This window comes from Myotis daubentonii, chromosome 14 (assembly GCF_963259705.1).
Source record: "Myotis daubentonii chromosome 14, mMyoDau2.1, whole genome shotgun sequence".
NCBI classification, from domain to species: domain Eukaryota; kingdom Metazoa; phylum Chordata; class Mammalia; order Chiroptera; family Vespertilionidae; genus Myotis; species Myotis daubentonii.
In genome coordinates, this window is record NC_081853.1 from 23,673,848 (window position 1) to 23,686,174 (window position 12,327).

Below are 12,327 nucleotides of genomic sequence, written 5' to 3' on the forward strand. Positions count from 1 at the left end.
AATGAGGAAACTGAGGCATAGAAAAGTCAAGTAACTAGTCCACAGTCACACAGCAAGTAAATGGCAGGACTGAGATTGGAACCCAGGGCATCCAAATCTAGGGTCTGTGGTATTATGCTCTTCTGCCCCTCCCCAAGCCTCTTTTAGCTCCACTTGCATCCTGGGAGATCCTTCTAGGGGGACCAATGCAGCAGGGCTCTGGTTAACCCTACCACAGGCTTTCCTCCTCCTCTGAGACCTTTTCCATCAGAGATCTCATTTGGTCCTCGTGAAAAATGAGGAAACCAAAGCTTAGAGAGGTCAGACGAAAGGTGTAAAGGCAGACACACAGCTGGCAGGTGGCAGAACACTAGTCAGAGCTGTCACTATTCTTTCCATTTTGTAGATGAGAAAACTGAGTCCCCTTTACTTTTCATGGGATGCGTAACTCTTGTAACACATTGATATTCTATGGAATTCTAAGAAATGCTGCTTTATTTCATGCTTTATTCTCTCCTCTTTCCTCCAGAGCCCAACACCTCCTCCTCCAGGAAGCCTGCTCTGACCTTCACTGCCCACCCACCTCATCTCTCCTATGAGCTCTGGGGCCTGTGCTGCACTTGGTCTGGGTTACTTGCTGTTTTGGCTGCTGACATTTGAACTGCTTGCTCCCTGTGGGCTAGGGACTCAATGGCCATGTCTCAGGGTTTTATGGGCAGTTATTTACTCTCCTCTGTGCCAGGCACGAGACTAGGTGGTGGATGTACAGAGAGGAGCAGGACAGATTCCTGCCCTCAGGTGCAGGACACAATGAGCCAACTGGAATTGGCCCCACACAGTGCTGGAGCTTGGTGATGGGCCACTCAGTGTCCCAGGGTGTGAGAGCCTGTCAAGTGGGCAGGGAGGACGGAATTCTTCGTGGTGCTCTGTGAAGGCCTGATGGTATGAGCCACATCTGTTGCATGCAGTTGGCTGCTTTTCTGGAGAGAAGGGCCACAGCTTCCATCCAGGCCTGGAGCCCAGAGACACTTAAAAATTCCTGACTCAAGAGAATCTCCTGGTCCTATTCACAAGGCAAAGACCACTTGGGCAGCCCTGCCTCTTAGGAGGTGCGCAGGGCCATTCTGTCACAGACTAGTGTCTGTACAAGGCTGGGGTTCAGGAGCCCCAACACAGAGATCGCTCCCATTGCAGGGCCACATGTGGTCATTCTCAAGACCTGAGCTAGAAGCACACAGTGAAGAGAGGATGTTTCCTCCATTCCTACTCTCCCTGCCCAAACAATCAGACACCAAGAATACAAAGGTGTTTCTAAACTTCAGCCTGGGCTCCGCCCATAGGCACAACATCAGAGACAGCAGCCAATCTTGGAAGAAGGACCAGGCTTAGCTCTTCCTCCTGACTCAAAAGGGCCCCAGAAGAAGAGAGACTCAGACGCCCCAAGCTACTGGGTGTAGTGGGGTGCAGGCACAGGCAACCACAGACTGGCAGGTCCCAGCTGAGCATCTAGGTCCATAAGCAACCTCTATAGGAAATGCGTTCAGGGTTAGTGCCCAGCCATGCACAAGGCATGGGGACTGGAGTTAGGAGAATCTCTGGCCTCAGATTTGTTCTCTGTCACATGGGGATAAGGATTCAGAGGCTGCCTACCTCCCAGGCTGTGGTCTATACCTGGGGGAGGAATTGTCATCCACTCTCCTTAGAATAATATGGCTGCCAATTGTTGAGCACCTACTGCCTTCTCAGGCCTCCACTGAGCACTGTGAAGTAGGCGCTGGCCCCATTTTCCAGAGAAAGAAACTGAGGCTTGATGCAGCCTCTTTGCACAAAGTTATAGGGTTGGGGATTCCCTGAGAAGAGCCTCACACCATGCCTTTGGGGCTCATGTGGGGAACTCTTTTCCTTCATGTGGGGATGGAGACTCAAACTGAGTTCTGGGGCCTGACCTGGACTGGTTTCTCTCCTCGCCGTCTCACGGTAGACGGCTGGGCTTTGGCCCCCTCCAGAGAAGCCCCCAGGAGGTTGAAATCTTTTCTCTGGAGTTGCAGGCTACTTATTTTGGCGGTTGCAAGAAAGTTCCACACCCATGTCAAGGGCAAGACATACATGGCACCTGTCACCCTTCCCATGATGGCCCATCTTCCTGCCTGGCCTGTCTGTCCAGCAGTTCCAAGGCCTATGGCTGCCCGGAGACCTAGGAGTCCCCAAATCAGAGCCTGGATTTGGGGCAGTCGGAGAGGACCCAGCCCAGAGGCAGGGGTTGGGGAGCTGGAATTGGCTGCATTGTAGCAATGCTGTGGTTCCATGCTGGAGCCCAGACAAGGGGATTTTGGGGGCCTGGGGAAGGGAGGCCACGGGCTGGGTGGCTGAATCCTGGAATCCAGCCACTGTAGACGGGGGAGGGGGACGCAGGAGCCCCGCCTGAGCTTTGACGAAGACAAGCAAGGCATGGCTTCTCTTCTGGCCCCGCCAGCCTCCCTTCTGGCCCCGCCTTGGAGACTGGGTGCCTCCCAGATTTCCAGGCTGATGAGCCCACTCCTGAAGTGGATGTGAGTTGCACATTCTGTTTGATTTTGACATCTGGTTTCCAGAACATAGCCCCTGACCCAGCTCTGTTCCTGTGGTTCTCTCTGCAGGTGGCTTGGGTCAGATCCCAACCCACAATGGGGAGAAAATGGAAGCCCCATCCTCTGGCCTATCCAAAGGGGCTGACCCTCAGCTAGACTACACCAGAATGGCCATAGTGGCATATCAGCCCCTGTCTAAGGCATCCCTGTGGTTAAATATTATGCATATTGTTCCTGGAGCCAACACAAATGGCAGTCACCAGGGCGACAGCCCTGGATCTGAGTCCCCTACACCTACCTTCGATAGGTGAGGTTTTGAGGCGCCGGCAGATGGCTTCGGTGTCCCCGTAAGTCTCCTTGATCTTGACCACAGCCTCAGTGCTCCGCAGCTCCATGAGGGAGCGGAGCTCCTCCAACGTGCACCCGAACTCGCCCCCATGGCTTGACTCGTTTCTTTGGTTTTTGGAGTAAAAGTCGCTGTTGGTCATGTCACCCATGTTTGCCACAGTCCCTGCTCAGGGTGGGCCCGAGGGTCAGCACTGGACCAGAGGCTACTGGGTGATGGCTCTGTGTGGCTGTCCTCAGCACAACCTCACTGGATGGCTGCGGCTCCCGGTGGCCGACTCCGGGTCCCAGGGGGAGGGGGCAGTCGAGGTGGGCTGACAGCAGCAGTAGTGAACTCCAAGGGGTGCCTCTGGGTCCAGGGTGAAGTCCAGGGGCTGGAGGGGCTCAGGGCTCTAGACCCAGTAGTCTCCATTCAGTGGGGCCCATGCTGCTTCCCAGAGCTGGCATCTACATGGTCAGGGATGGTGGCTCCTGTGGGGGCAAACACAGAGTGGTGACAAGGATCAGGAACTGGAGGCATTATGGGATGGGTGCTCAGAAAGGCCCAGTGTATGTGTGTATGTGTGCCCATCCAAAATAACACCCAGGAACCCTAATGTGGGTCTTTTGTATGACACCCCATGAAACACCGGCACACACTGTAAATCCTAACATACCGGTACTCTCCTGGAGACCCCACAATATACCACCCCCAAGGCATAAAATACCCAATTCTCTAATTGTCCACTGTGCTATGTAATGCACTGACTTCACAACACACACCCTGGGGCACACACACCTTCAGACCCACAGGTCCAGGGTGCCTTGCAACACCCAATCCACCTACTTTTAGGGCCCACCCCATTGCCATACACACACAATTCACAAGCCCCACTCCCCACACATGCTGGTAAACACCCCCCTCTCTGCCACACACAGTGTTACATGCAGTAACACTTTTGGCATACATCTATCCCAACCTCCTTCCCTCAAAAACACCTGTGTTCACAGGCCCTCTGTGCACACACAGGCCTCTATTTCTCTCACTATGCCAACGTGTTTACACACATCCTATGTCCACACAATTTGGGGCATACTCCCCACCTATAGATGCCACCCCATTCCATGTCACCTACACCTGCTGATATACACTGTCCTCTCCACTTGGGTCTTACAGGCATGGGGATGGAAGAAAGACACGCACCGCCACCCTAAACCCCCAATCACATTAAGTCAGAGGAGCCAGTTCATGCAAAATAACCAGGACATCACTGAGCCCACAGCTTGGCCCAAAGCAGAGCTGGGGTCCAGGGAGACCTCACCTGGGGGCTCTCACAGTCCAGCACCATAGATAGTGGCCTCCACGTTCCTCTGGGAGCCCAGGAAAAGGAGGGAGCGCTGGCTTCTCTCTGCCTGCCTGGCCACCCTTGCAGAAGTGCGGCATCTGCAGGGTTGCCAGGAGAGAATCCAATCTGCTTGGACACCCAACACCAGTGGCCAAGGCCCCGGCAAGCGTTGGGTGACAAAGGGCCCCTGTTGAGCTCGGCTGGGCCTGGCACAGGAACCGGCTCCACCCAGCAGTCTCAGACAGCTGGCCATCTTAGGTCCAGGACAGTGAGGGGGAATGGAGGGAAGAAGATGGGATTGAGCCCACACTCCAGCCCCAGCTTCTCCCTCTTGTCGCCTCTCCCTTGCCCCATCTCTCTCCTTTGCAATCCTTTCCTCTTGCACAGAATTTCAGAGCTGGTGACATTTTAGAGTTAATCTCATTTTCTCCAGTGAGGAACCTGAAGTTCAGAGAGGAAAAGGGCCTTGTCCACAGCCACAAAGAGCTAAAGCAGAGGGGCCTGAGTGTCTGGTTTCCTGACTCCCATCCTAGTGCTCTCTCCCCTTCCCCTTAGGGGCACTCTCTCCTTTCTCTCGAAGAGCCGAGGCTGCTGGGTAGATTGTGCCTGAATTCAGTGAAGAGCACAGGATGGAGTCAGGGCAATCTGGGTTCCCATCCAAGTTCTCCCAAACCCTGTGGAACCCTGGGCAAGTCCCTCCACTTTACTGAGGCTCAGTTTTCTCATATGTAAGACAATAGTCAATCTCCTCTTGCTGCCTCCTAATTTACTGGGAGCTAATTATAAACCATGTTCAAATCTGATGTTTCCTTCTGGGGTATGGTGCTTCCTAGCTAAGGGTGTGTGTGTGTGTGGGGGGGGGACAGTACTGGAGCTGCAGAGGAAACAGTCATGCCTTCCAGGAGGGCACTTTTACCCAAGGCTGCAGTTGGAAGCCTTATCTTTACACTGGGACCAACAGACAAGGCAGGGACCAAGGATGCCTGCGTGTACAGGTGCTGCGGAGGTTAACAGTAGGAGCTCTAGAAGCCACAGTTTTCTGGCCAAATTCTGGTTCCTCCACCTCCCAGCACGATGGGAGGCAAATTAACTTTAGTTTTATGATCTTTAAAAAGGGAGGGGGAATAATAGTATCTATCTTGTAGGTGTTATGAGGTTTAAATTAGTTATTTCACATAAAATATTTACAACTGAGCCTAGTAATTACTGAATAAGCACTCCATAGTTATTGCGATTATTACCAACCCATATAACTGCTTTAGAAGATAGACAGTCTTATTATCCCCATAGAACATCTGAGGAAACTGAGGCCAAGAGAGGTGATAAAACCTGTCCAAGGTCACACAGCTAGTGAGCGGCGAAGGTAGGATTTAAACTCAGGTTCTCTGGGTCCAGAGACATCCTCTTAAGCAGGACACTTTGCTGCCTTCCCTGGTGAAACTCCCTCCTGGGGTTCTTAGGATTCTTAATATAATGTCATATGTGAATGTAAGTGCATTGTAAACCACGAAGGACTTTCTAAACTTTAGGCACTGTTCCTGTCTGTCCCTCTGATACCCGTGGTGTGACTTAGAGGCACTCATAATTACATCTGACAGCATGAGCTATGAGAAGCGTTAGCAGTAATTATATTTGTGATGACAATAGTAGGCATGAGTTAATAATGGCCTACTGGTAATTTTAATGACTACTGTGTTAAGATGAATAATGATCTTCAACCATCTATCTACCCATCTACCTGTCCATCTGTCCATCCATCCATCCATCCATCCATCCATCCATCCAATAACTATTTTGGGCATCTACTCCACTTCAAGCACTAAATAATCCAGACATGGCCCCTGCCTTCCAGGAGCTGACAGTAAAGAAGAGAGACAATTAAATGGGCGATTTCTATATAACATGATGGGTTTGCCATGATGGCAAGTCCCAGGTGCTGTGGACACCCAGAGAAGGAAGATCTGATCTGACCCAGGGTATCAGGGAAGATGAATAGGGAATACTTTTCCTTCTGCAGGTTAAGTAGGCCTTAAGCCAAAAGATGGACATGGAAGAAATTGAACTATACAATTATCTATTAGTAAAAGGTCAGGAGGGACATAGTAAAAGGTTCAGAAAGGGACCTGTGTGAGCAGGTATAGAAGAATGAAATGCTGGGATATCAAAATCAGTTAAAAACCAGAATTTTAACACTATAGAAGATTGATATTAAACGTCCTTCTTTGAGATTTCCCACTGTAGTTACTCTTCTGCTGTGGCTTGTCCCCAAACCCTATCACCCCTTGCTCCTACATGTCACCAGTGCATGCATGAGACCAACCCTGTTCTGGGTGTCTTGGTTTTTCCTTCTAAGTTGCAGAGCTCACTTTGGTATTTGATTTAACTGTGGGATTTCCTTGCTTAGGGAGCTTGAAGTCCATCGGCCCAGAAGTACTTAAATGATGCCTCTCAGATGATATTCTGATAGACGGACAGAGCTGTAGACCTGCTAGTTAGTGTAGAATCTATCAGTTTCCTGAATTCTCTAGACTGGAACACTTTCCACTCCCCCAGCCTTTGCTGCCTTGACAATGGCTGGTTCTGCCCAGCAATGTCCTTTACTTGAAAGCCTTTCCTGACCATGCAGGGTTATGTAAATGCTCCTGACTACTGGGTGCCTCCTGCATCATACCACACTTCACACACTATTGGTTGGGCCTGCTTAGCTGTCTCCCTTCCCCAGTGGGCAGTAGCCATGTCACTTTTGTACCTACTATGGTATCTGGCATCCAAAAGGCACTCAATAAATGCTTGATGAATGAATGAATGTCTAGATTAGCCCCTGGGTCATCCATCCATGGGAAGTCCTTAGATCTCAGTTTCCTCATCTGTAAAATGGGCTAGTGATCCTATCCTGCCTATCTTACAGGTTTGCTAGAGATAAGGAAAGATATCACAATCAGTAGTCATACTTTTTCCTTTGAGATTCATCCCCTGCTCTGCATGTCCCAGGTTCCTTTCATCATAATGAGGCATGGGTGTGAGGCTGGAGCAGGCAGCTGTCCCCTCAAGCACAGCTCACCAGACTCTGACATCCTTGCTGCCTTGCCCAAATACCACCTGAACTACCACTCTATAGCTGAGACATTTAATGAGTGGTGTGACCTTGGAGAAGTCATCTAACCTCACTGGTGGGCCCCTCTGCAAACGAGTTGACCCATCTGTCTAACAGGCTGCCATGAGGACCTATGGAGACCCAACAACGCTGGCTCCTCTACCTTCCCCTCCCACCCTGTTATTAGAAGTGAAGCTCTGATGGTTGCGATGAGGTTCATTTGCAGCCAGTTCTCAACACTGCACGCTCCTGCCCTTAAAAAACCCACATAGGCACACAGGCTACTATGGACTGAATGTGTTTATCCCAAATTAACAAGTTGAAGCCCTAATTCCCAATGTGATGGTCTTAGGAGGTGGGGCCTTTAGGAGGTAATTAGGTCATGAGGGTGGAGCCCTCATGAATGGGATTGGTGTTCTTATAAAAAGTGACACGAGAGAAGATCTTTCTCGGCCATATGAGGACATAGTGTGACAGGAAGAGGGCCCTCACTAGGAAACCAATCGGTCGGCACCTTGAGCTGAACTATCCAGTCTTCAGAACTGTGAGAAATAAATTTCTGTTGTTTAAGTAACCCTGTCTATGGTATTCTGTTATAGTGTCTGTGGGGCATGAGACAGGGACCTGGGCAGGGCATAGGACCAGTTCTGGGAGCAGAGAGGGTGAGCAACATACTAGGGGTCACATAGCCACCTGAGGCCAGAGTCCACTGAAAGCCCCTCCCTGTTTTTCCAAGCTCCTGCAGCATGACCTTGACCAAGCCCCTTTCTTCCCTGGACCTCAGTTTCCCCATGTGGAAAGTGAAGGGATTGGACTAGTGCTCTCTGAGGGTCCCTTTAGGCTCTGACAGTGCCAGGACCTTCAGAATCCAGGAGAACATTCTGACAATATTGGATTTATGCATTTCGATTTCATCTTATTAGCATTTAAATGACTCTGTATTGTTACATTTCAGTGACTCAAGAATAGGTTAGGGGCACCTTAATAAAAAGTCTTTGCTAGGAAGGACGCTTGCAAAGGAAGGAGCAATGTTTTTTTTTGTTTTTTTTAGAGTTAATTTAACAAAGAAGGAATCTATCTTTCGAAGGAAGGATTAAAAAAGAAAACAAAATCCAAACCAACAGCTTTTTAAATCCTACTGAAGGATGGTAGCTGGGACAATTGCAAATGAATTATGTGCTAAAAATAACTTCTGAATGCTGAATTCTTCTGTTTTAAGATGTGCTGAATTTAAATGCCACCTTAATATGTATTTTAAAAGTCATCTTCTCTTTGAATGATCTCTGGCAGCCATGACAAATGTAGGGGACACAGGCCCTGTCTAGGGACCCCGGGTGAGGAGGCTTGGTGCTGCCATTGGTTAGTTTTGTGATTTGGGCAAGGCTCTTAACCTCGCCCTGTGCCTTCGTTTTCTCCTCCCCAACAAAGCCAACTTCACAGCCTACCTCACAGGGTTTTGTGAGGACTAACTGAGCTAAAGCTTAGCCCAGTTCCTGGCACAGAGGAAGAACTTGTTAAATGTGGTTGTTCTAATCATAGCTCAATGCCTCTATCCTCAGTCCCCCACACTACTGTGCTCAACGCAGAACTCAGACTGACAGGACCATACCCACAAAGCCCCTGGCACTACTCAAAAGGTTGGGGAGGGTCCCAGCTTGACACAGCATACAAGGCTAGTTTCCTGTCTGCTCTGGTCCTGGCTAACTAGTTTCTTTGGGGTAGGACATTTTCTTTCCTCTCCTAGATGCAAATTCTGGCCTTTCTTTAGGGCTTCCTGTCCCAGCAATGGGAACCTCCATGTAGGCTATCACCCAGGAAAATGGGTGGACTCAGCCACCAGCCAGAGACAGACAACTGCTCCTCCCTCAGCCTCAGCCAGACTATTGTATCTACTGCCTTAGATGCCCCTGTGTGTGTGTGTGTGTGTGTGTGTGTGTATGTGTGTAGAGAGCCTGATGGATCTGTAGTGACTATGTGAGTGTGAGTGAGAGTGTGCATGTTAGTGTGAGGGTAGGAGTCAGTCAGTGTGAATGTGTGAGGTCAGTGGGAGTGTGTGATGGTAGATGTTCATCATGGCTAGTCCATAGTCTGGGGGTACGCCTGGGTCATAAGGAATGTGAAATATTAGTGTTGATTTGGGCCTGTGAGTCTTGTGGTCGTGTGTGTGTGTGTGTGTGTGTGTGTGTGTGTGTGTGTGTGATGGTCCCTGCGGTGTGTTGGCAGATTTGTGCCTAATGTAGGTGATCCTGAAGGAAAAGGTTTGCTGTACAGTTATACTGGACTGCCAGCATGAGTGTGTGTCTGTGAGTGTGAGTGAGCCAGAGATGTCTGTGCTCACCCCTGTCTCTAAGTAGACAGGCTCCACAGTGTGTGTGTGTGTGTGTGTGTGTGTGTGTGTGTGTGTGTGTGTGTATCAAAGCTGAAAATGAAAATCTCAGCTTTGAATTCTCACAGTTTAGGAGAGGGAACTGGGAAGGAGGAAGGGAACTGAAAAATGAATACCTCAGAGGTGAATTTAGTGCTATTTTTAGAAAACTCCTATCTTGCTAACCAGAAAAGGAAAATCTAAAAAAAATTTAAAAAGTCTCAGAGATACAGCCATGCATCAGCCCGAAGGCACAGATAGCAGAAGCAGGGCCAGGGGTGGGATGTTCGGGGTGTAGGACTTTTCGTGAACCCTCTTATTCTCATGACTGTCCTGAGGGAGAGGAGATCCAGCCCTTAGCTGCCTACCATGTTCAACTCCCTCCACTATCCCTGTTCTCCAGAGGAGCTGCCAATGTTAGATGGTAGGAAACACCCATTTCTAGTCTTCCAGGTGTCTTACATACCTATTCATCCTCCCACTTACCTACCTGTCAATCCATTTGTCCATTTATCTGTTCATCCATCCATGCATCCATCCATGCACCTACTCACCTATCTATCTGTCCATCCATCTATCCATCCATCATTTGCTGTCCATCCATTTGTCCATCTGTCTATCTCTCAATTCTTCCACTCATTCAGTCAACCTAAGGAGGTGCATCTCAGGCCCTGCCCCAAATCATTAGGATTCCGAGGAGAACAAGAGAGGTACACAGACTCTGCAGTTTAAGGTCTGATCACTCTGCCATAAAGAACGCCCCCGTGACAACTCCAAGATCGGGATCTGCAGGCTGAGTTGAGTGATTCCTGCACAACTTTTGCTTCAGATTTTGGAAGGATGTAATTCAAACTGCACTTGCCTGGGAACCAGATCTGCTGGGTCCTGATCTTGGCTTGACCACTACTATTAATTGCTCTTGCTTAGTATAAGCCTCCATGGGCTGTGTGGTATCCCTGTCCCTGCCTTACAGGTGAGGAAGCTGGGGACTCAGAGAGGTTACAGGTGGCCAAGGCTATTCAGATAGGACTTGGCACAATTTAAGTACACTTGCTTCAGTCCAAGGCCTCCATCTTTCCTCTGTGCCCCATTGTCCTTCACCAACTTGTAGTATAACCTTCGACTACAGCCTTCTCTACTGTGCCTCCATTTCCTTTTCTGTAAAGTGAGAGGGAGTTTGGAAAAATACTCAGTCTCAAAGGACCAGTGTAGCACCATCCTCAAGGATTCTCCTATCATCTGATACTTGCTCCTCAGAGCCCACATAATTCCTTGGGCCTCTTTGCCACCAACTCACCCCCACTGCAGGCCAAGTCCAGCTTGGCTATAGGCTGAAGGAAGGAGAAATGCCCTAGAACCCAGTAGTCACGAGCTGATCAAAATTCACCTGCTGTCTTTGACATGCACTGCCCTTCTTGGTTTTGGCAGGACAATGAATGCTTTCCAAGGTTTGTACCCTTGATATGCTCCTTATTTAGAAATCTTTCCTTAAAAAATCTTTGAGAGTTTCCTGATGAAGCTAAAATAGTAAAGTCACTAGCAGATGGAGGCAGGAAAGCCTTGTGGAGACTTCACTTGGGGCTGCAAGAAAGGGATATGCATTAAGAAGGTTGAGGGCTGTGACTGTGCTTGGGATGGACCTCATCCTCTGGCTTCAGCCAAAAGCCTTGGCAACCTTCTGGCCTCAGCTCTCACCTGCCCATCTATCCCTATAGCTGCACTGGCCTCCTTGAGGCCCCCTTTGCTGCCCTGACTGCCCCCAGCCTCTAGATCCTAACTGGTTTCAGTGACACTGTCCCATCCTACCTTCATCTTCCTCCTGCTCTCCCATGGTTTACAAGCAGAGGCCTGAAAAGGGGGTGAGGCGGGGGGACAAAGAATGGTAATAACGGCAATGCTTAGACTGCAGCTACTATGTGCCAAGCACCATCCTATGCACTTTACATTTGTTATCTCATTTAATCCTTCACAACAACCCTATGATACAGTAACTGTTGGCACCTTGTTTTACAGAGGAGAAAAAAGGGAAAAAGAGAGTACAGTGACTGGTGTAAGGTCCTTGGTTAGGGGATAGCAGAGCCAGATATCAAACACACACAGAGATACACTTAAGGCCCCCCCTCTCCCCATGCTCACTCACATCCCTGTCTCCAAAAGACCAGGCTCCTGCCCTTGCCTCTGGTTTCTGTAGTGAAGCACAGAGTCCTGCGTTGTCAGTGCTCTGGCCACACACAGCAGATTACTCGGTGAGTTTTCAGGCTGCACCTCTGACCGTGCAGGGAGCTGTCTCTGGGGATAAAGTACTGATTGATGGATGGAGGTGGGTGCTGGGAGGGATTGGATGGCTGAGGTCAAGGAACCTGATAACTGCAGGCCCCCACGCCCTGCAGGGCGGACCAGCAGTGGCTGGGAGTGAGTGCTGTCCACGTGGTCCTGGTGCTGACTGACATACCCTCCGGGGAGGACAAAGAAACAGGCACTGGGGAAGTGTCTTCACTGGGAGCTGTTCCCAAGGACACAGTGCTGACTGAGGGTATGAGGTGGGCTTTAAGAACCTGGTGCCAAGGAGCTGTCCACAAGCGGTGGTGCTGACTGATATAGAGCAAAGGATTATAAGTGCCCCTAAGAGCTGTCTACGATAGCAGTGCCCAC

General features: G+C 49.8%; 1 protein-coding gene across 16 annotated transcripts in view; it reads right to left on the minus strand.

Annotated features, from left to right (window-relative positions):
- The window catches only part of ATP2B2 (ATPase plasma membrane Ca2+ transporting 2), a 205,256-nt gene that overhangs the window by 135,024 nt on the left and 57,905 nt on the right, over nt 1-12,327 (minus strand). For all 16 annotated transcript variants that reach the window (XM_059663572.1, XM_059663569.1, XM_059663562.1 and 13 more), the window contains exon 2: nt 2,845-3,362. In XM_059663572.1, the coding sequence (XP_059519555.1) occupies nt 2,845-3,043 (199 nt within the window). In that variant the 5' untranslated portion in view covers nt 3,044-3,362. The remainder of the gene's footprint in view (nt 1-2,844; nt 3,363-12,327) is intronic.